This window comes from Colossoma macropomum, unplaced genomic scaffold, assembly GCF_904425465.1.
Source record: "Colossoma macropomum unplaced genomic scaffold, Colossoma_macropomum, whole genome shotgun sequence".
NCBI lineage: Eukaryota > Metazoa > Chordata > Actinopteri > Characiformes > Serrasalmidae > Colossoma > Colossoma macropomum.
In genome coordinates, this window is record NW_023494791.1 from 39,077,899 (window position 1) to 39,100,416 (window position 22,518).

Genomic DNA, 22,518 nt, shown 5'->3' on the forward strand with positions numbered 1-22,518 from the left:
AGAACTGTTCTCACCTTTGTGCTCTTGAGTGTGTAGATTCTGTTCTTATTCCAAATAAGAAAACATTGGTCAGAGCTTGGATTGGAACAGAGTTGTCCAAAGTACATTAAAATACAAAAATTGACATACAAGGTTTTGCATGACAGTGATGTGTAAATGACTTCTGTTCTGATTAGTATGACTAAAACATGGGCTGTTTTTGCTCAAAGGTACTACAAAGGTTTTAAGGTCTAATTGTGTACCTCATACATTTTTCCCAGGGAAGGGGTACATTTGCACCTTTTCATAATGTAATGTTTTAAAACAGAACAATAAAATGAAATGGCTAGAGACAAGACAGGTGTGTGGAGTCAATGCAACTTAAAAACATAATTTCAATGGTTTATGGTACCATTATGTTCCCTAACTAAAAGGTGCATCTCTTCATGGCACCACCCCAGTGACAATTTAGTATAGTTTTGGACTGTATGGACTAGGGGATTGAATCGGCACAGTTTTTCATAATATGGGTTTAAACAAACGATACTGAAAATGATACAATGGGATTGAAGTTTGAAACAAGTCTCATTTAATGCAATTCTTGCAAGTCTTTTTTTCCTCCTACAAAAATGGACACTCCATAGGAAAACACAACTTGAATCCATTAGAAATACATTCAGTTATCAAAACATCCACACATTTTCAAATACCTGAACTCGAACATGATTGCATGTATCTGCTTTGATAGTGCTTTTACAAAATCTCAGATTCTCAGATTGAGCAAAAAATTTGTGCCATTATACAAGAATTGTTTTGGTCCACTGGTAATGCTATATGCAATAAAGCAATGTAACTAACATTAGTAACAACAAGAGAAAATGTTTAGTGTAAGGAAAAGCAAAAATCTGTTTAAATCAAACACAGCAGCAGTTGAAGCAAAGATCAGTTCTTTAGGGGGGAACGCTACATAATGTAAACATAAAATAATAAATTGCATGCTGAGTACATCTCAGGCAAAGGCTGACCATTGTACTGGCTAGTCTGCCTCATGAGTTACAGCTAATTATGTACAGAACACGGAATCAGGAGATTAATATTAACTGTACTTAAAAAATAAGTAACGAAGGTGAAGCAACTCCTCTTTCTAAGTATCTGGAGTTCTTGTATTGTGTTGCTCAGACACACCATTCAAGTGGGTCAATCAAATACTGGGTACTGCCAAAAATATATACCCACAGTTCAAGTTACAAAATTATTTGATTCAATTCTGAATCAAACATTTGTTACACACCATAAATATTTCTAGGTGGCTCGTTACAAAGTTTTTCACATTTCCCGATTTCTTCCATTAGGTGAACATCGTCAGTTTTTGCTTATGAATGTAATTACAAAATGTAAACTCATCAGCTATCGAGAGTGATAATGTAAGTGCTGCGATAAGCAAAGGGAAGCTACAGAAAGAGGAGAAAAAACACAAAAAATAAACCTGCACCTCTTCACCTGTCTCAGTCTCATGGTGAGCTGCTCTTATGGAAGTTTTCAGACACAGAGGAAGAGAGAGAGAGTGCAACAGCTGAAGTCAGGCACTTCTGTAAACGTGGAGGAGACGTCTTGCATATGGTGCTGTCCTGTCGTAGGCCTTAGCAGTGGTTATTGATGATTAATGGAGCTTAAGGAAGCTTATCCTGATTCCCTTTTAATAGGCTGGCAAACAAGATCAGGCTTGTTCAGTTGTGGGTCAATTCGCCTTGAGCAGTTCAATGCAGCCCTGCAGAAGGGATATGCTGTTCTGTGAAGGTAAGGAGAGAGTGAATGAAACCTATTTTAGGGATTAACAGATGTAGGATTTCTAGGTCGATAATGATAAGACAATTAACACCTCTTTCTGGTCGATACAAAGGCCAATAACTGGCAATCTTACAACCTTTTGCTACTAGAATTAAAGTCACTGCCTGACTGCCTGACTGACTGACACTCACTGTTACATGCATGCATAAGGTTTGCCAGAGACAAACAATTAATTAAATGAAGCAAAGTTGGCACCCCCTGGTGTACAGCTGAGATATAAATAATGAAAAAAAAACAGGGAACCACATTTACTGAAATCTTACAAAATCAACAGCTCTTCCTATAGCAGGGATGCAGGAAGGGCGTTTTAAGCTGGGGGTGCTAAAATTTTAAGCTGCATATATGTGCCAAAATAATGTGCCTATGTAATTGAACATTTTTTTTGCCAATTGCTAACGTCATAATGCTCTAAATGTGATGAGAGATGACGTTTATTATTATTGTTTATTATTTTTAGCAGTTATTTTCAGCATTTTAAATCTGAAATCCACATCCTGCCTCCCTGTCCTGTAAAAAGTGCAGTAACAGCAACGAGTACTGTGTGTTCATTTGAGCTCTGACTGTGTCTGTATTCTGTGCTAGTAAGGGACTTTAGGCACTGCTCAGTGTCTGAGAACTACATCAGCTTTATTACTGCATTAGGTTTCATCCACAACCAGACCACAGAAAGCCACAGTAGGTGGCCTGAAATTTACAATGTGAGAGGCAATCAATATAAATAATATAAATAATATAAATACAATATACGTAATTGCCTGTTTAACTGTCTGTTACTCTGGCTAATGTTATTAGCCTATTAACATTTCACCTTGTACCTCTTACCTGGACAACAGCGAGGATGTAAAGAGTCCATTAAATCTAGCTCCATTAAATCTATACAAGTAGAATGTAAAATAACAGTGCTTCCTATGTGGTGCTGATATGCTGTGCACACCTACTTTAAAATGAAACAAAACCACTACTTAAGCCTGATTAGCAGGGAAAGTGTGGCAACGTAATTTGTGTGAATTAACTGGCTGATTAGTACAGGACAAAACACAGTAAGAACACAGCGCCACAGTCAGGTCTATTAACAAGTTTTGTTATTCCTTTTGTGCGAGGTGGATTGGAACAGGTCAAGTCAGTGGGTGTGTACACAGACACACGTACAAACACACACAGGAAAACTGTTCATGAATCAGCTGCTGCTCTGCTTCTCACCTTGGCATGTTTTATCTCCAGCTCAGCCATCTCTATCAGGTTTTTGCGGAAAGCCACCACCCGCCTGCCCTTAAAACTGGTGAGTTCTGTTAAATCAAAATTTGATTGCTTAATCCAACAAGGACGTCATACATGGAACACTCTGTATTTACAAAAAATATAATAAGCGTGGCTCTTAAACACAATGTGCACCTTTTTTGCCAGACTCTGAGAGTTTGTCAAACTTTAGCAGACACTGTTTCTGGTTCTCCTCGGCCTGTGAAACATCCTTGCTCTTCAGACGAGCCTTATCGAGAGCCTTGTTGGAATTCTCATAGTCAGCAAGGGATCGGGCACGCCTGTATAAAAGGTCCTAAAGGAAAAACATACTATGAATCTACCAGGCTATTTAAACACAAGCTAGTTAGCATTAGATGAAACACAAGCATGAAACTCATTGTAATGTTGCAAAATTGTCCCAATAGGGCATAAGAAATAACGAGTTAGCATGTCAACATGTATATATCAACAATTCTCAATGAACAACAGTTAGTTGTTGTGTATAGAAGCCTAAGCTACTATTGCCTCCCTACATAATTAAATCTTTAAAATAATGAATAATTTAAAATTATACACATCTACAGTGAATTAGGTAACGACTTCTTTGTAAGAGATAGACAACCAAGAGTACTTCTCACCTTGGCAGCTTGAATGTCCCTCATGTAGTATCTCAGCAACTCAGTTAGCTTCAGCTCCTGATCCGAAGCCACTCTGCCTTCCACTTTCTGCGCACACACACACACACACACACACACACACACACACACACACACACACACATTTAGATGATGGATCTAGCTAGTAAATCAAATCATATGTACGTCATAAGGATTTCCAGATTATCTTACCCTAAGTTTCTCCAAAAGTTCAGCAAACTTCTCCAAGTGTCTGCAAAGAGAAACATCACTTAGAATACAAACAATTTCTTAACCTTCAGTTTTTTAGGTTTGCTTTTTACGCCTCTTGGAAAATTCTCTGCCTCTGAAAACTGTACAGAATACAAGTGTAGCGGCATAACTTATCAGAACTGCTGAGACTGCAGGATTTGAGGTAACGTAAGTGTTAAATGAACAGAACACAGAGGGAGCTGCTTGACACCAAACCAGAGAAAAACAGAGCAAAATAGATCTGCTTGTATTGTAGCTCCCTCTACTGGTTCAACACCAAGAGATTCAAATGAACAATGTTGGCAAATAACAAACAGCCTCACATGATCAAATATAATTCTGAATATCCAAGATGCTGAAATGCTAAAACCGTTGGAGTGAAACTGCGGGTGTAAACCTGCGGCTCTGTGGCTCTGCAGTCAGACCCTTCTCCTTATTCACATATCTAACCACAGACCGAGCTCATACAGACATTCTTTTACGGTGAAATTAACTACGATAAAAGGAATCATTTTATTCATTTTTGAGGTTAATCTCAAAAATTACTATCCAAACGTGTAATGTGTACCAAACTGATATTCAATTTTCTAAGGTCAGCTGTAGATATATGTGAAAAAAAAATGTGACAATCCTTATTCCTTATAAATCCTCATAAAATAATACTGTCCTAATTTTAACTGGTTATTTCTAGACCTCATAGACCCACAATGTGAGACCATTACAGAAGGCCTAACTCATTTATGTCCTCCAAAGCATGGAATAAGGAAATAACTCTCACCTTGTAAATGGTGATTCATATGAAACAAGTGGGGACAGAGTCAAGAAATAAAAGGACACTGAAGTTCTTATTCTTATCTTAACCGTCTGAACATAATGAAGCTAATTGTGTAGCAGGCCCAATTTACTTTTAAAGACCTAGCCTGCAGTTTATCACAAGCAATACTAACACCTGCCAAACAGCACTCACTGCTTTAGTGCTGTGTTGTCATCAGCGGCGATGCTGTTCAAAGTCGCAGAAATATGTATGTAATCGTCAGCAACATCTAAGGGGAGGAAGCAAAAACAGTGAGACAATAAGCAGTGCAGTCCTTTCCCGGCAATACAAGCAGTACAAACTGCTAATGGCTCCTAACTTTTTAGATGCACAGGTAGCCATTAGAGTTAAAACGTAACCTACTTCTTTTACTCTCAATTCACCCACTTCCTCCTTTTAAAATGATTTGATTTGGTATGAGGTGATGATACTGTCTGAGGAGTATGTGTGGAATGTGTTCCTCAAAGTGGCATAAGATGCAAGAAGGTAAACACTAATCAGCATCTATCAGCTGTGGGGCAAAATACTAGTTTCATCATGAACCCATGACTAAAATATAAATGATTCCACCGGTTAATACAGACACTTAATATATTTCAGTAAAAAGCATCTGTATTCTTCGGCGTTATATAGCACTTCTGAAAACAGTCAGCCATCATCCACTGATGGTTAGAGATGAGACACCATCCTACTGCCTTGTCTAGAGCAGCACAGTCATAAGTGGTGGTGTAAAGCACATGGCTTTTGAACTCTAGAGCAATGGAAACGTTCTCTGGAGCGATGAATCATGCTTCTACCAGCAGGCTGACAGATAAACCAGGGTTTTGTGGTTAGTTAACTGTAAAGTTTGGTGAGGAAGAAAAGTCTTGCAGCATATGATGACTTTCTAAAGAGTTATGTGGTTCCAACTTCATGGCAGTTCAGCATGCCTCCATGCACAAAGTAAGATACAGTAAGAAACAATTTTTGTTGTGGAAGAATTTGACTGACTTGCATGCAGCCTTGACATCAACCTCATCAAACATCTTTTGGACGAGATGGAATGCCACCTTCAAGCCAGGACTTATTGCTCAACATCAGTGCAGATCTCACTAAAACTCTCATGGTGGAAAGAAAATCAAACCCATCATGTTCCAAAATCTAGTAAAAAAGCCTACAAGAAGTGAGGAGGCTGTCACTAAACCAAAATTGTGGGTGGGACTAACTTCCTAATAATGTCAACAGAATCAGATGTTCACCAAGCACTTACGGATGTGATGTCCACATACTTCTGACCATGTTGTGTATGTTCAGAACAATTAATTGCAGTCGAATACTGTGATGCTGCATTTTGAGAGCTTACTTTTATGAGATCGTGTCATTTTCTCAGCTTTGGCAGTCGAGTCCTTGATCTTGCTGAAATAATCTAAGAGAAAAGTCTTCTCCTGCTCAAAGAACTCATCGACGTCCTGTAATACAGGATTTACAAAGTAAGTTTATATCTGTGATTAATACTAAACATTTAGCAGCACAGTCTGAGTATTAGCTGTGGATTTGGAGCACAATAATTATTACATCCAAAATACAAACAAAAACACATTCCCTTAATTGTATGGACAGACAAACACATACCTTAATCCCTGAGATGAGCACTTCATCAGCAGACTTCACCATGTTCTTAAAGAAGCCACCAAACATTTCTTTAGCATTTTTCCTCCTTACGCTGAGCTAAAAGACCAAACATAGGACAAGAGAGAAAAAAAAATCAGGAGACCAGAACTTCAGAAGCAGATTTAATAAGTGTTACAGAGTAAAACACTCAATCCTAAACAGCTTCATCCACGGGCAGTCAAAGAAGTACTGTACAACTGCATACAATGGGCCTCATTCACCAGTATCTGAATGTCAAAATCATCATGAAAACTGTGTAAGATGGTTTTAAGAAGAACTTTCTTCTCAAGAATGGTTGGTGAATGAGGCCCATTGATGTTATCCACTCATGTTCAGCAACTGTTTTCATTGTGTTTGAAGGGATTACGGCCCAACCAATATATTATATGGACGGCAGAATATCGGTTGATATTGAGGTCCTACAGACACGTCAGCATCAGTGATAAAGCCCTGATAACTAGCGGCTCGTCTTATGCAGTACAGAACCTCTTATGTGAAGAAAACAGAAAACAGGCATGTAACCTAACGTTTCATCTGAGTATCACAAAAAAAAAAACTTTTTTCTATGAAGAACTTTATTTTAATATATTATATTATATTATATTATTTAAGGCTTAATTTTCTGCTTTTTATTTAAGTTTGTGTGGCATTAAGAACTGTTTGAGAACTGTCAATCATATCTGACAATTCACAGTTTACAACTGATAGCCAGTGAAGTACTGTTAAACAACTATTGAGGTATAATATTAAAATCTAAAATCTAACTAAATCATAAAACTATTTTGGACAAATATATTGTGTAGCTCCTTAAAATGTTCATACTGATGAGGCTCTAGACGGTTCACATAAACTGTTCACATAAAATGAACAACTCACAAAAAAGAGACTGAAACTGCAACCTCTATTTGTCTGACGTGTGTGGTTAGTAGCTAGTGACGTTGTATGGACTGCACTGGAAGGATGTGGGGAGCCCAAGCCTATCTGCACAGGCCCAAGCAGTTGTGGGTTTTTATTCAAACCAAGCGGTAGCACATCTGATAAAACATCAATTATTTAAGGTTATCTGAATTATTAAACAAGAAGAATTAGCTCGTGTTTTGTTGGAATAAAATCCCACGACACCCGCCTTGACTGATTCTCCATACAATGATTGCAGACATGCTCAAGTAGTGCACACTGCTCCAAAATTTTGCGGGAAAGTACAGCTGCTAAGTGTTAGTCAATAAGCAGTGACAAGATGTGAAAAATGGCTCATGATTTAGTGGTGGAGCAAAATGAATAGTGACAAAATAGATTCAAATCCAAGAGTAAGCCTATAAGAATGGAAAAACAATTGTGTTGCTAGAAGAAGAGCGTTATTAGTGCTGCAGTTAGAGGAGTGAATGGGATTCTAGAGAAGCACATGGAGAGCGGATCAAGACAAGGTCTGTGGACATCAGTAAAGAACACATGAGAAGCAGCTGTTTTAGATTATTAACAAAAAAAAGAAAAGTATAATAAAATGATAAAGCAGTGTTAGGTGGTCATCAAAGGTAGAAGGGGACCTACAAAAGTACACTGATACGAGGAATTCATACATTAAAACAAAATTTCCATAAAAAAGTGGAACTGCACAGAATTCAATGACATGCTCATGCTATCCTGTTCCTCATTCTGGTATTTGCACTACAGAATTATACTTTGAACAACTGCTACTTCAGTAAATTATCAAGGCATTACCTTGCTTTTTATTTGCTAAACGGGGAAGAAGAAGTCAGCTACCCATTCACTCCCAGCAGTCAGATAGAATTAAAGCATCAGAAAACACTTTCCTTCCATAACATGATGCAAAAAAACACTGTGAAAATTCCATAAGTGATGTAAAAGCATTCACGTCACTTTTGCGCCATGCTGTCCTGCATTATTTCAAATTGGAAAATAATCAAAAAGTTTAGTTCATTTACATGGTCACCAAATAAGTGAATGCAGTGCATAATTTTCAAGGCATCATTCAGTAAATTACAATCATCTATCTATCAACTGCTAATTGTTAAACAGCTCTGCTAATCAGGACAGAGGATCATTAGCATTAGCTTAGCAAGCATGATAACAGCTCTGCTCACCACAAATGTTTGATTCTTGCTAAATAAAGCAGACACAAGCTTAAGGTTATCATCTAATAAAGGGTCATCTCGCCTATTAAGCACATAGAATCAGTGTTAGTGGCTGACAGTGAGAGAGAGTTTTTTGACCTGGATGTTCTGACTTTTATATCATTTGGTACAAAAAAATATAAACAAAGCAAGCACACTGAAATGGGCACACACTGAGATTAACTTGATATTTCAATATCATCGGTACAAGTATTAATGGACATTTTAGATGATACATTTGGTGTAACAGAAGGTAAAAATTAAAAAAATTCAGAATTAGAGGGAAAAAAAGTCCCAAAGAGCTTTTGAATGATTATATACAGAATTAATCAACAGTAAACACCACACATTTAAGCTTAACTAAGCAGGATGTGGCCCTGAGTTCACCATCTTCCTGTCTGTCCACCCCTCCTCATTCCATGTGGCTCTATCCTGCCAACACTGCAGCTTCTCAGGAAGCGAAGCTTGTGAGTGCCCTTTTCTCTGTCTTAAAACAAAAAATACAAGGAGAAAGGAACTCACGTCCTGGTCGTACTCCAGGAATATCTGGAAGTTTCTGTCCTTGCTGAAGATCGGGTGGGAGGACAGACGCTGGAGAAAAATTTCATGCACCTGCACAGTCTTCTTAAAGACGGCCAGGTACTCCCTGAAGACAACACCACCACACAAACTGAATGACTGACACTGTAAAAAGTACGTAATGGTCAGTTAAAGAAATTTAATGGAAAATGACTCAAGCAAAATTAAAATAACCCATTAGGAAAACTACCTATGGAGAACTTTTAAAGTAACTGATATCACATGTACATATAACAATTACATTACATTAATGGGGGTAGTCAGGGGCTGGATGTTAGGGAACCAGCCTTGTGACCGGAAGGTCGCTGGTTCGATCCCCTGAGTGTGACTGAAGTGTCCTTGAGCAAGGCACCTAACCCCCAACTGCTCCCCGGGCACCATGGATAGGGCTGCCCAACGCCCTGAGCAAGTGTGCTCACTGCCCCCTAGTGTGTGTCTTCACTAGCGTGTGTGTGGTGTTTCACTGCACGGATGCGTCAAAATGCGGAGGTGAAATTTCCCCTTGTGGGACAAATAAGCGTCACTTAACAAACATTCCAATGAATGGCAAAAATAGTGAAAGAAAGCAGGAATTTGTCCTTGTTTGGTAACACTGTATTTGAAGGCGACCTATTTAAGGCCTTCGTAACACAATAACACATGCAAAAGCAATATTTGAGAATTCATAACCAGCTTATTCCAGTAATCGCAAGATTTTTCAGTTTTTGACATAATTTGAAAATGTCTGTTGCCTTTTACATTGCGTGCAAATTTCATGATGAATGGACCAAAAGAAATGACCCAGAATTACATATATATATGTATACACACACACACACACACTATAGACAGTGTTATATATGCACAGTCCTATACTTACAAAGTACATACTTATAAGTACAAATACATAAAACTGATATTTTGGGTTCTTAACTAGGCATAATTAAAAATCCAGTGAAGTATTTCTACACTGTTACTGCACCACTACTGAATAACTAGAAAGAAAATAACTATAGACAGGCACCGATTAAGGCCAAGTCTGCCTAGATCACATGCTTATAACTCACGCCTCCAATTCCTGCTTCATTTTAGTGTACTCTTCCTTAGTCATAGTGGCTTCTCCCTCTCCAAGCTTGTGCATTTTCTCCCTAGGGCTCTCAAAGTCAGGCTTGGGTGGAGCAGGGGGAATCTGCAGAAGAGAAAGATTAGTGTGAAGAATGTACTGTGAAGACTGGTGAGGAAGATTGTGAATTATATATGACAACTCACTGAGCACCCAGAATTTAACAAACTGAAACGCAGGTCAGTACAGACAGTACCAGGAAAAAGTTTAGCTGATTTATCAGAATCATCAAAACTCCAGTCATAAAGCACCTACACTGCCTTTAAGTCACTTCTGCTATATTACAGCATCTGAGCGTACACTAAAAAAATCACTAATTTGTAGTATTATGCTCTTGTTCCATTATTTACAAAACAATAACTTGGCTTTCATTAGCCCTTTACCTCTTTTACAGCAGTATAGGCTGAACCAGTAAACAAAAACATGTAATCTTCATCCAAATCTAATCCAAAACCTGAGAAAGTATGCCTCACCACTACAATTTTTATTTTACTTATGACTTTGTGAGCTTCTGCTGTTGGAGTTTAAAGGGAGAATTCCATTTACTTTTCATAATTGCTGCATAGCTCAATCACTGACAAACAAAGTATGTGGTTAGATGTGAAATGGTGCATTGCAGAGAAACCTACTGACCTAGATTTCTTTTTAACGGTTGTGATATCGGGTTGCAACGTTTATAATGCAAATATAGCCACTGTATTTGCTATCCAAAAGAACCAGTGAACCTACATGTGTCCGGGTGTTTATATGTACTGCTGATGATTGTAAAACAGTGCTAAATCTGAAAGAATAAGGAAAAATTCTTTGAGCACTTTGTCTTACAACACTCTCCATACACAATTAATTTATAAATATTTAAATACGTTTTTGCCCAAAACTTTCTCAAACCTGTCGTAAAACAATGTCTCAGGCATCAGACAGCATAATGCTAACTGTTTCATGTAATAACTTTCTGTGAGGGAGCTGTTAGAGGTATTAAACAGCTTCAGACATTTGGTTCCTATCACCACCACTGTGAACAATTCCGACTCCAGGTTTTTCTAGAATGGAGCATTTCACGTAAAATCACTCCAAATGTCTTTACTTGCATCTCAATTACATAATTATGAAGATATTCTGGAGAACTCTGACAATTGAGAACCGAGTCATACTTTAGCTTTCATATACACTAAGCCTTATTTATGACCTCTTAACATTACACCTATTTGTAACATTAATATGTAACTATCTTGTTTGCACTCCAAAATGAACCCATTTGTGTGTGCTCGGCTGCAGAACCAAGAAACACAGCTAAATGTTAGTTAACAACGAGCACCACAAAGAGAAATGGTCATTCAGAGAAGAACCTCATTCCCACGGTGGATCACAGAGCCGTTTACTTTCCAAAGGCTTAGAAAACCCTGTTGGAACGGCCGGAAGGACCTTTAGAGCAAAATTTGGCTGCCGCTGTCAGCTAAAACTAGGTCATCGCTGGACTTTCCAGCAGAACAGTAATCTAAAACATTCCTGCAGATCCACTAAAATAGCAGACTTACCACAGAATCAGAGTTCTGTAATGGCTATTCCAGGATAGCCTTGACATAAAAATGACTAGAAACCTAAGGGATATGCTGGTATCCAACTTAAATTGAAGGTAAATTTGTTTTCCCTTATCCTTAATGCAGCTGATCAGCATTCTGTTTGGTGTTGCTTTAGTTTTGCAGCAGAGTTTCAAGGAAGCTACTGTGGCTAACAAGTTATGGAAGTTTACAGCCACCAGTTATCATTGTGTAAACTAGATAACAGTTATTACTAGATAAATAACAGTATGTTATGCACTGTCAGAAACTACATAAGCAAGTCTATATGACTAAAAGTTAGTCTCTTCTCGTTAGATATTAGATCATGCAAGAGCCCCCAAGAGGGTTTGATGCAAACATTGTTAAAATAGCAAAACGTGTATATTTCTATGTATGTTTATAAAACTAAGTTGTATTTTTTAAAACTAAGTTTAACGTGATTTCACAAAAACTACTGCATTTTCATATATCCGCCTATTCAGTCAACAGCAGTTTAGCCCCATCCAGTCCATTCAAACTTTCACGCAACTAGTTCTATGTTGTAAGTTGCTGCAACATAATTTGCACGCAACTTGACAGATACACAAAGGAATTTAAAAACAAGGAAACATGAATGCAACACAGTTACTCTACTAGATTAAATTATCTAAATTAGCTCGTATTTTTTGAAACACCATATCATTTGTGCTATAAAAAACTTACAAAACTTGTAATTTACATATTTGCAGCATTCTTATCATCTTCGTATGTTTTTTTCAGCTGTCATTGCCATTAATTTTTCCATATATCTATATATGTGTTATATTTATCTATGTAGAATTATTTACTATATATTTTTATCTGCTGTTTGCAGCTTTTGTCATAGAAGCACAATTTCACAGCGGACCATGTCTCACTCTCCTCTTCGGTAATAATTTTCAACATTTGGATCTAAAATGAATCTGAGCTCTGTGAAAAATTAGGGGCATTAAGAGGGGAGAACATAAATCTAGCTAGACAGATCATATTAACTGCAGGCAAAAGAAGAATAAATGCTGGCACAAGTAGCTGTTTAAACAGCTATTATCACTAGCTGGCTACCAACTTTTTCAACCACTCAGTAAACCATTTTCTAATTTATTCTCTTGTCCATTGATCCAGTAAAATCAATGGTTTCATGAAACTTGTTCCATGAAGTTGAGACACTTGCAACTGTTACAGTTGAGTTTCACAGAGTTGCAGGACGCTTAACACTATGCAATTCAAGTGCAATTTAGCTTCATGTAGGTTTCAAGCAACTAAAGTTGCATGAAAGTTTCACCATGTAAAGTCCACATTTAGTGTTATTTCAACAATAAAATAGCTTTAGTTAGCAACACAGTCTTTTTAGTCATGCCATGTTTTTGTCTTCTTTGTGCTATCTATGGTTGGTTTCACCACAACCAACAGGTTAACAGTTGTAAATATTTAGCAGCTACTAAGCTCAATTGAGAAACTACTTTATGTGGTGTAACCCATTTTGATTAATTAATGTGTAAATCTGAACACAGTAAACACATTAAAACCAGCCTACATTTGAACTTACTGTACGTAATGACCTGCATTCTGAATTTATTTATTTCAAATGCGGTTCTGCTGAACTCACAATGAAGCCAGCATATTCTTCTGTCTCCACAAGTGTATCATGCAGCCAGATGAAATCCTCATGTTGTCGTGACACAGAGAAGTCTGGCTTCTGGAAGCTGTTTAGTGTAGTCTGAAACAGAGAAAGGCACATTATTAAGCAGGACAAGGTGTAATCTATGGTCTAATTCAGTGTTACAGAGCTAAACCAAAACCTAAGCCCAAAGTGGTACAGGTACTAAAACTCTGAATTTATAAATACCTTGGTGTGGACAGTAAACTTGACTTTGTCACGTTCACAGAGGGCATCAGGAATGTCGATGAGAAGCGAGGAATCATTGTTCAGGTCCACGGATACAGAGCGCAACTGGTCAAAAAAAGAAGAACAAAGTTCATTTTCTTGTACAAACAAGAAAACTTAACAAATAGGCTGGCAATGATAATTTCACACAACAGGCCCGAAAAGTAAACTGTGCAGCACTTTTTTGTATTCTGTCTGCTGAATCCCCCCAGATTCAACTAATGAAGGGCTTGATATCTGCACAATTAGCTTAATCGTATGAGGAGATTTAGACTTGGATTTTACTTATTTATTTATCTGGCTTTTACTTATAAACTTAGTTTACTTAAAAAATATATCACAGAACAAAGAACTTTAAAATCAGTGCTGCATTTTCATCAACTAATGCTACTCCAAGCATGGTAAAGGTGTAACCGCACACCAAAAATCATAAAAAAAAAACACAGTAAGTAAGACAGTAAGAATAGCCGTCTGTTTCTTTCTGCATATCTACAGTTCACAACGGGGCCTGAGAAGTATATTAGTTGGCCAATATTGGGATCTTGTGGTTTTATCATTTTTAGCAACGGCCCCACCTCAAAAGCACATTTTATATTCTAAGGCACTTCTGATGTGAAAACAACCTTTAATTTCAACACAATCACAGTTAAAATAAATTACAGTATGCAAGACGTATTCAAATGTAACCTTTAGCATTAGGATAACGTTATAACACAAAAAATCTTTTTATGAGGAGAAATTATGAAAAATAAAGAGCTAATCAACACAAACCAGCTAAGTTTCTGAAAATACTTCCCTTCTTCAGTACAATATTACAGTTTAAGATATCTGCTGTTTATCTGAATTTAAAAAATGTAACAAATGAGAAACTGTCAGTTATATCAATCAGTAAACCACTGTCTAAAACTAGGGACCATTTTTGACCATGTACTGGCCAATATGACCAGTTACTGTGGTCTACGCTCATTAAAAGCTGGTAGTCTATCATTCGCAAACTTTTCATGTTGATCAGGCCTTTGACCACTATCTACTCAGCCTGCACAAGAAAATTCATGATGTCAAAGACACTTTTTGGGTATTTCTTTGTGAACGCCTTTACTGAATGAACAAAAAAAAAATAGCGTAAACAGCCAAAGTCAGCTTTTTTATGAAAACTCATTCAAGTATATTCACAGCATAATGTGTCTCTGCAGCTACTATTCAGTGTCACTATTCATTCCATCTGTGTTTTTGTCTGCATCTGAACAAATAAATGAGAGAAACACTGATATTCCTACCGTTAAAACATCTCCATGTGATAAGGTTCACAAAAAATACAGATAAAAATAATTTTTAAAAAGTGCTGAAGTTAATATTTTATCTTACACGTTCAAATGAGTAGATGAGTAACTAAAATGAAAAACTGACTTCTATATAAAAACATCAGCCAGCCATTACTGTAACTTCGTCACTCTCACTTCTTCTTTTGTGAGGAAAGCAGCAGCTGTTCACTGATTTACAACACAGATAAATATGCATTTATTTATAAACTCTTTTTCATTTACTATTTATTAGTTAACTCATTTGTTACAATAAGTTTTTTAAGCTTTGAGACTAGATTCAAAACCTCAGCAGTAGAACTTAGAACTAATTATTATTTAATCCAATGAAGGATTAAATAATAATTAGTTCTACGTTCTACTACTAAGGTTTTGAATTTCTTAAATAAATTATTCAAAAAATACTGAATTTTTTAATTTTTAAATAAATTATTCAAAAAATGCTGTCCCATTTTCATGTCACTACTGAAACAAAAGGAGTTTTAGTCTATAGGCAGGGCTTAATTTTAGCCACGCCCCTGCATTTTAGAGCAGGACATGAGACAGCATCCCTGTCCCTCATGGTCACAAGACGAGCAGTTAGATCAATGGGCACCCATTTCTTTGAGACCCAAAGTCTGAAAACCAGCGCTTAACATTAAGAATGTCACTACCTAAACCAATTTTTGTGGTTAAGTAAACATTTTGCATTTTAATAAGAATAGTATGATTTTATGTGTGTACAAAGTAATTAACTATGCCTGATAGGTGCACTGTTTTCATCAGAAAGGGCAAAAAGTGCCATCTTGTTGTAGAATAAAACAATTACTTTTATCATAATCCCACTACTATCACTAATTCAGTTAGTAATCCTGTTAGTCTACCAATGAGCTCAATATATGCTAAAATAAAAACAATAAGTAAGTATTAAAATGTAGTGGTATGCCAAAGTTTGAATATGGCCATTTCTATTTATTTGAGTTTGACATATGGGGAAAAAAGAAAAAAATGCAAACTATAAGTTTTGCAAAAGCCACCTTTTGTTTTTTTTCCCCTCAATGTGTTAAATTCGACAAATAAAGCAGTAATTGTGCATTAAAATGTGTACAAGTGTGTTCTCTGCAGAGGATTTGTTAACTTGCATCTTAACCAGCAGTGCCTCAACTTTTCCACACAACTACTTCTTAATTAAATAAGAAAGCCTCTCTCCCTCACTCCCAAGTTTCCACTTGTAAACGCAAAGGCTAACGGCTGCCCTCAAAATTCTCACACTTCCACAGAGGATCAGGTTCTCAAATTCAAACTAAATAGAACAATATCAGGATGAAGGAAACCAGGAAGGCCTGATTACATATATCTCACAGACTGTGAGAGCAACTGTGCAACGTCAGCTGAAACCAGCTGAAATGAGTTGAGAAATGTCCTCCAAAAATTCCTCCCACAGGAAACAGGAAACTCTCAGATGAGCGTTCTTTCTCTCACCCTCATAAAAAAACAAAGGAAGAACTATTCCCCCTTTCATTTTTTAGCAATAGCAAAGTATTTTGGTGCACTTATTGAAAAACATTCAACACGTTATGAACCATCACTGTCCCAGCTTTGCATTCAGAGCCATTCCCATCATAGGTCACGTGAGGTAAACACAAAATATTAGTAAGTTAAGGTTATTCTGCAAAACTACAGAGCACATTAAGGCTGTTTGCCAGCACTGCGGTTATACTGTTAAATCCTACAACCATGATACACTTTATAATGTACTAAAGCTGCACTGGTGCTTAAAGACTGGTCTGCATGATTTTGACCAAAATAATTCACTTTTAATGGATTACGTGAAAAGCTTGATTTATCAAAACACCTACCTAATTGAATCGACTGGTTAAATGGCTCATTTGCATATGGTTTTTCTGCTGTATCAGTAAACCTGCAACTATCGAATATTTTCAGTTTTGAATATTCTTCTAAATATCATCTCAAATATTCTGTAAGGATGAAAAAAGCACAACAAATTTCATTTTAATAACAACAGGAAAGTGATCTTTTATTCTTGTGTTTATTTGATTTTGCACTACTGCATACTTTTTTCTTTATTTTTCTATTTTTTTTCAATTAAAAACTGAACTGAAAATTATCTTAATACTACAGGGCACTACTGTGCTGTTTCAGCATGATAAGCAGGGCAGGAAAGCAGAGGAAATAGCGTCTTCATAAACAGTGCCTTCGTTTATATAGCAGTGAGCAGCTAAGTGACTATAATTGTATGTGATGAAGGTTTATAAGCCATTCAAACACTGATTTCTTTCACAGCACCTGCTAAACAGGCAATTAAACCTGACAATGTGGCCTGAAATTAGAGCTCTAAAACCTTTAGGAATTGGAGTCCTAATAATGTCTACAGCCAGACTATCACACAGACTCAGGGCTTAAAATGATCAACTACAGACTGTTGTTTTTGCATGAAAGTATTAGTATTTCACAGTGTCAAGTACTGGTTGCAGCCCTAGACATCATTACTGCAAAAGCCAATACTGGACCAACGGTTAACAGACTACACTGTGCAGCCCTAGAACAAGACATACTGTACATTTGTGAGAAAAGTGGGTGACACTCCAACTCAGACAGTCTCATGACATTTGAATCATCATTTCTGGATAAAAGAGACCAACATTTCTTTATCCAAAGCAACCAATTTAGATGAGGAACCTCTATACAGTGTATTAAACATGGTACATTCACAATTAAGCATTTTAATTTTTAACATTTTCCACCTCAGTGAATACCGAACAAAACATAACTGCATTTCTGGTTTCAGAGTAAGCACAATTCTGAACACGTGTTCTGTTTTGTTAAAATTCTTAGTGAAAATGCATTGAACAAGCTTAAATATGGCGTTTTCTACACATTTTAGTGCACAGTTTCTATTTATTTGCTGAGTTTAACATACTGGGGAAAAGCATAAAATATAAAATGTGCCACAGGCCATTTCATGTGTGCCACTGGCCATTTTGCACAGGCCATATAAACAGCAATTTTGCATTAAAAAGTTCAGAAGTGTGTTCTCTGTAGAGGATGTATTCACTTCTTTTCACCTAGAAAATGCATTCTGATTCAGGGCGCCCAAACATTTGCATACAACTGTGTATGTGCTGGATTTTCACTGTGGTTGCAGGTTTATAGCTGCGAGAAATATCTGCTATTTATAGGCAAATGTTTGGGCAGCAGTTAGCAAAACACTGGAGCCAGCTCAACAACGTCAGGGGTTCGAATGAGGAAAACGAACATTAGCACTAGCGGTCCAGCTCCTACTTCCTATGCCAAAAAAAAACCCCAATCCAGAGACACCACAGTCCCTCTCTAATGAAACACAGAAAATTAATGAGTCACTCCTGAATGTAGCCTGCATTGTAAAATGTTGATTCACCACAGAACTGTAAATAAATTCATTTTATTCATTATTCAAATCTCTGCAAAATGTATTATAAGCAGTAAGAATATTAGCATAATATAAACAGTACTGATCTGTGCTGCTTTCATATGGCCTTCATATCACTCGTTCTATAGTGCAAACTATTTATTAGAAAATCAGATTTACATCTAAGCTATCGTGCTACTAATATAATTAGCTAATGTAACTATGTAATTGCAGTTTTATAAACAGTCCATTGAACTCTGCATACTAAATAACAGTACTAGTACGATTTTAACATACACTGTATGTCGAAAGTATGTGGACACCTGACGGTTGCATCTACATGAAGTTGCTGGACATCCCATTCCAAAAGCATTTATACGGAGTTGCCCCCATTTGCAGCTATAACAGCCTCCACTGTTCAGACAAGGTTTTCTACAAGATGTTTGAGTGTGTCAGTGGGAATTTGTACCCATTCAGTCAAAAGAGTGTTTGTGAGGTCAGGCACTGATGTTGGACTAGAAGGCGTGATTGTCAATCGACGTTTCAGTTCATTCCAAAGACGTTCAATGGGGTTGAAGTCAAGGCACTGTGCAGGCCACTGGACTTCCTCTACAGCAAACTCACCAAACCATGTCCATTGACCTCGCTTTGTGCACAGGGGCACAGTCACGCTGGAACAGGAAAGGGCCTCCCCAAACTGCTCCAAGTGTGGAGACATACAGTTGTTAAAAATGTCTTTATATGTTGTAGTATTACCCTTCACTGGAACTAAGTGGACCAAATCCTGTGACACTCAGACTACTATTCCTCCTTTACTTTACAGTTGCGACTATACATTCTGGTCAGATGTCTCCTGACATCTGCCAAACCCAGACTGGTCCATCAGACTGCCAGATAGTGGGGTGGGCTTCATCCCTCCAGAGAAACACGCTTCCACTGCTCCTGAGTTCAGTGCTTTAAACCTCTCCATCGGACACCTGATACTGCACATAGTGATCTTAGGCTTGTGTGCAGCTGCTCAGCCATTGAAACCCATTTCATGAAGCTCTGAATGCACAGTTCTTCTGCTGATGTTGCTTCCAGAGGCAGCTTATAACTCTGTAGTGAGTGATGCAACTCAATACAGTGATGCAGTTTCTTACATCACGTGCTTCAGCCCAGCTCTGCGAGTTTGTGTGGTCTACTGCATCATAGCTGAGCTGTTGTTGCTTCTAGGCGATTCTGTTACTGTTGACTGGGGCAAAGGTGGCAACTTATGGCAGTGACACATTTAAAGTAACTGAGCTCTTTCTACTGCCAATGTTTGTTTATTGACATTGCATGGCTGTGTGTTTGACTTTATACACCTGATAGAAACGGGTGTTAGCGTCAGGTGTTTCAGCCAGGGCTGTTCAGATACTTTTGGCCATATAATGCAGGGGTGGAACATACAACGATATCATTATCTTTATAAGTTACATCACAGTTTATGTTTCTGAGTACATGCGAGTATCGGTAGGACTTCTAGAACTGCAGCTCATTAAAACAGATTTGGATCAATTATAAAGAGCCTGTAATGAACAATCAGTGCATAGAAACAACTTAAACTGCACAGCCAGTCAGTCCATTATGCCATTATTTTACATATTTACACCAATTGTCTAATTTTACCTTTGTAAATGTGGCACTTTTGTTTTGCTGCTTCATTCTGCCAGTTCAAAACTGCTGTGCTATTTCCTGAATAGATTCACAGAAAAACAGATGTAAACGTGTCAGAAGAGAGTTGCACGATACATTAAATGTTATTTAACACTGATCAATAATTTAATGTTGATATTCTGACAGTTTTGCAACGCTGTATGTCCTGTGTTGTGAAGAAACTACGACCCAAATAAGGAAAATCCCCCAGACTCATTACTGGACTTTGACTAAAGAGTGTTAGACTCTCACTAGAGAAACTAACTAGACATACAAGTCAATCAAGCTAGTGACTAATAACAGGTAAACAGAGGAACACAACACAGAGGCGGTGGTCACCACCATTCCTGCTCCTGGACATCTGAAATTTACTTTTAACCTTAAATTACCACATTGGATGCAACTCATTATCATGTTACTCATTGTTTAAAGCCTCTAAAAGCCTCTCACAAAACGGATACATCGCCTCACACCTGAGACACTGTTTACCGACAGTTTTGAGATAACGGTCATGGCAATGCTCCCATTGTAAGGCAAAGAATTTTAGATTTACCACTATTCTAACATTATCGACATTATAAATAAAACTCCAGATGAAAGGTGTGGGTTCACTTGTCATTTTGTTTAGTAAATAAAATGAATAAATTGGCTCTATTTGTGTTGTAGACATTGCAACCCCGGTTCCTATCAGCACCACTGTTAAGGAATCACTACAATGAACCATTTTCACTCAAACCACCCTGAGTGACTCTGCTTACATGTCAAAGAGTGAATTATGAAGGAAGTCACGAAAAAAACGGTTGACTTCCCCTGTAATTTCTCTGGAGCCTTTACAGTAACATGGTGACTATTTTTAATAAGATATGGCCACGAATGAATATATTGGGGCCCCAAATAATATATTGGTGCCACAATCTGCTATACTGAGGCCACAAATAAATATATTTAGGCACAGATTATGAGAAACTTAACGTGTGCCCTCAATATCTTAATTTGTGGCCTCAATAGAGCAATCTGTGGCCTCAATATAGTAATCTGTAACCAGGGTTTATTAAAAATAATTACAATTTGCTATATTGAGGCCACAAATAAATATATTTAGGACAGAGATTATGAGAAACTTAACTCGTGCCCTCAATATACTAATCCGTGGCCTCAATACAGTAATTAGCGGCCACGGCTTATTAAAAAATAATCACTATGCCACCTTAGAGGCTCGGGAAATTTCAGTTTACTGAAAATTACCTGTTCAAAAAACAATTCGTTAGAGAGATCGATTATACTCGTCACACATATCGATAAAACTGTCCCTGTAAGTCGCAGATGCCAATTAGCTGCAGCTGCCGGACACGAGTTCAGGTCAGCAGTTAGGAAAAAACAGAATTCACGACTACATAGTTACCTCAGTTAGTTAGCCTGTGGCTAACAGAGCAGCTAAAGGAGAACACGTTACAGAAAAACCCGACGGCTGTCGTTACTGTTTAACTGATATAAGATGAGATACTGTGCGGTGCGCTGCGCTGCTGTACAGCTGCTCCTTCTTTAACGGTAACAGCCTCCAAGTTCAACAGCTCAGCGCTGAAAACCAGCGAACTTCCCCGGACAGACAGAGAGACACACAGAGAGACAGACAGACAGACAGACTCCCACTCTAACAGGTCAGCGGGAGCTTCACAGCCCTGATAAACACCGAGGCGACACGGCGCGGCCTACCTTCTCCTTGTCGCTGTCCTGTGAGAGGGCTGTCATGGCAGTATGACTGCGTTCTGTGCCTGTTAGAAGCGCGCAGTTCAGTTTTCTCACTTATTTTCTGCTACTTTTCTCTTTCGATACCTCAGCAAAGGGGGCGCTTTACTTTTTCTGTGGAGTTTAATGGAAGCAGGCAAAGCAACGAGGAGGCGCATTATCGCCCCCTACTGAACTGGAGTACATTACATCAATTAAAGGGGTATTCCACCGATTTCTCAAATTTTGTACAGAAGTTCATCTTTACGATGTAAACTAAATGTAAACAAAATCGGTCAGACTGTTTTGGTGTGAAATTGCTAGACCTACCGGCTTGACTTTCTTTGCAGTGGTGGTGATAGAAACCAGGAGTTGCAATGTTTACAATGTAAACCTACCTGAGTTTTATATGTGATGGTGAAAATAGTAAAAAAGCGTGAGGAAATACTATGGGTAAGTTTTTATCTTCACCTGTTCTTCACAACCGAGATTTGAATTTAAATCAGTGTTTAACTTTCGTTCAGGTTCTAAATTCAGCCACATTTTTGTAAATGTTTTGTGTTACTTCTTGTGCTTGGTAACAAAGTTACAGAATACTCATTCACAAACTCATGCATTTGTTTTTTAATCACTATACCTCTGAGTATTTTAATATTTTATATTTTGTATTTATACTTTTTACTTGACACTTTTATGTCCAACAGCTGTATTTAGAAT

At 37.6% G+C, this 22,518-nt stretch overlaps 1 protein-coding gene across 1 annotated transcript; it reads right to left on the minus strand.

The window, feature by feature from the left end:
* Window positions 1–545: 545 nt before the first annotated feature.
* Window positions 546–21,969, minus strand: snx5 (sorting nexin 5). The gene is made up of 13 exons (XM_036575063.1): window positions 21,790–21,969; window positions 13,654–13,758; window positions 13,414–13,524; window positions 10,175–10,296; window positions 9,072–9,195; window positions 6,379–6,474; window positions 6,110–6,215; window positions 4,921–4,996; window positions 3,915–3,954; window positions 3,705–3,791; window positions 3,220–3,379; window positions 3,028–3,113; window positions 546–1,768 (listed from the first exon to the last, which is right to left on the minus strand). Exons 1-13 carry the CDS (start codon window positions 21,823–21,825, stop codon window positions 1,718–1,720), a joined length of 1,200 nt encoding a protein of 399 aa, XP_036430956.1. The 5' UTR covers window positions 21,826–21,969; the 3' UTR covers window positions 546–1,717.
* Window positions 21,970–22,518: the final 549 nt, after the last annotated feature.